Source organism: Brassica oleracea, chromosome C7 (assembly GCF_000695525.1).
Source record: "Brassica oleracea var. oleracea cultivar TO1000 chromosome C7, BOL, whole genome shotgun sequence".
In the NCBI taxonomy this organism is placed as follows: domain Eukaryota; kingdom Viridiplantae; phylum Streptophyta; class Magnoliopsida; order Brassicales; family Brassicaceae; genus Brassica; species Brassica oleracea.
This window is the reverse complement of record NC_027754.1, coordinates 22,811,255-22,812,981: the sequence shown is the minus strand read 5'-3', so window position 1 is coordinate 22,812,981 and position 1,727 is coordinate 22,811,255. Positions and strand designations below refer to the sequence as shown.

The 1,727-nt window shown below is 40.6% G+C and overlaps 1 protein-coding gene across 1 annotated transcript; it reads left to right on the top strand.

Moving 5' to 3' along the window:
• The first annotated feature begins 235 nt into the window (after positions 1-235).
• Positions 236-793, top strand: LOC106305191 (SKP1-like protein 4). Its single transcript, XM_013741561.1, has 2 exons — positions 236-520; positions 620-793. Exons 1-2 carry the CDS (start codon positions 236-238, stop codon positions 791-793), a joined length of 459 nt encoding a protein of 152 aa, XP_013597015.1.
• Positions 794-1,727: the final 934 nt, after the last annotated feature.

Here is a 1,727-nt window from a genome sequence, read left to right as displayed (position 1 = left end):
CTATAATTAAATAACAAAACTAATTGTAAAATTTTAAAAGCAATTATCCGCGCGAAGCGGGGAAGACGATCTAGTAATATATAGAAGGATATCAACATGCTAACTTTAATACAATATAATTAATTAAGATTTATAGTTAGCTTTAACCATTAGGTCCTATAAATAAAGCACCAATTCACCAACCTTTGTATTCATTCATCATTTCCCTCTCTATCTTTTGGAATACTCTGCAACTATGTCGAAGAAGATCACCCTCAAGAGCTCCGACGGCATATCTTTCCAGGTCGATGAAGCCGTTGCGCTCATGTCTCCGAGAATCAAGCGCATGATCGAAGACGACCGCACCGGTAATGGAATCACTATTCCAAACGTGAACAGTGCAGCCCTCGCAAAGGTTATCGAGTACTGCAAGAAGCACGTCGAAGCCAACGCTGATGACACTGAGCTCAAGGCTTGGGACTTAGATTTCGCCAGAGCTCTCGAGGGCCTCGACAAGGATACTTTCTTCGCTGTCACCTCTGTAAGTCACTCGTTCACTTTCCCTTTGTGTTCTTAGCCAATTAGGGTTTTAGAATGTTGCTTCTGAGTAAAGATTGAGTCTTTTGATGATATTTTGCAGGCTGCACATTTTCTGAACATCGGTGGACTTTTTGACCTAACGTGCAAGACTGTGGCCGAAATGGTGAGAGGCAAGACTGTAGATCAGATTCGCGATATCTTCCACATCAAGAACGACTATACAGATGCGGAAGAAGCTAAGATGCGCAAGGAGAATGCATGGGCCTTTGAGTGACTTGAAGTTGTGCTATGTTGTTTCTTTTCTCTTTTGGTTTGAATAATTAAGTGTGTAACAAACCTTATTTATCTTTTATTATATGGTTTAATAAAAACATATTATATATCAGCTTTGCTTGTTACAACGAACGGACTTCTTTAAGTGTAGATGTAGAAGATGAAAAGATCACTTGGTAGCTTAGTGTATCTCCTATCTTCTTGAAGTGTAGACTTGTTGCTATCACTCTGACTCGTAACCCTTTTGGTGCATTGATTCTCACGTTGTCGACAGTGTCATCTCCAGTGAGGCGTCATGCTACACTAGTCACCCTTCTGCCTTTTATTTTTCCAACGAAACCCTTCTGCTTTATTCTCCATTGAAGTTTGAGATTTAGATTGATGTGGTAGTTGATGTTAGATATGTCTCCCTTGTTGCTTTGCTCAGGACAAGCAAAGCCTTGTGCTATGCTGTTTGAGATCTTTCTGATCTGATCAGAAGTGAACCCGGATTGCAGAGAAAGTCTAGTGAGCTATTTTTCTTGGTTACTGGATGTGTATGTGTATCTAGCCATGGCCCATGTCTTCTGGCTAAGTTGAATATTCTATGTTGGTTGTTTATTTGATCATCAACTCAAAGGGTGGATATGCGAGCAATACAACGAGTACACATCTAGCCAAGTCTAAAAATATCATAGACTGTCTTGTATCACAAATTTTCATACGGATGATAATGGAGCTGATATGATGACGAAGTCATTACCGAGGGGGAAGCTTGAGGTATGCCGAGAGATAGCCGGAATGGCTGTCTCTTCCATTTAGTCGGAGGGGGAGTTTGTTGGGTCCCTCCTAGATGGAGAGGACCAATTGGGGTGAACTTAAGAAATAATTAATGTTTCCCTTTGCACTGTAGACTCACGATAATAGAGTTTAGAGAGAAACAAAAGAGAGAAAGA

Bases quoted from the DNA above. Each gene is read 5' to 3' on its own strand.
- LOC106305191 (XM_013741561.1), top strand. From the start codon at position 236: ATGTCGAAGAAGATCACCCTCAAGAGCTCCGACGGCATATCTTTCCAG. The intron at 521-619 runs GTAAGTCACTCG...GATATTTTGCAG, and splicing joins CTTTCTTCGCTGTCACCTCT to GCTGCACATTTTCTGAACAT.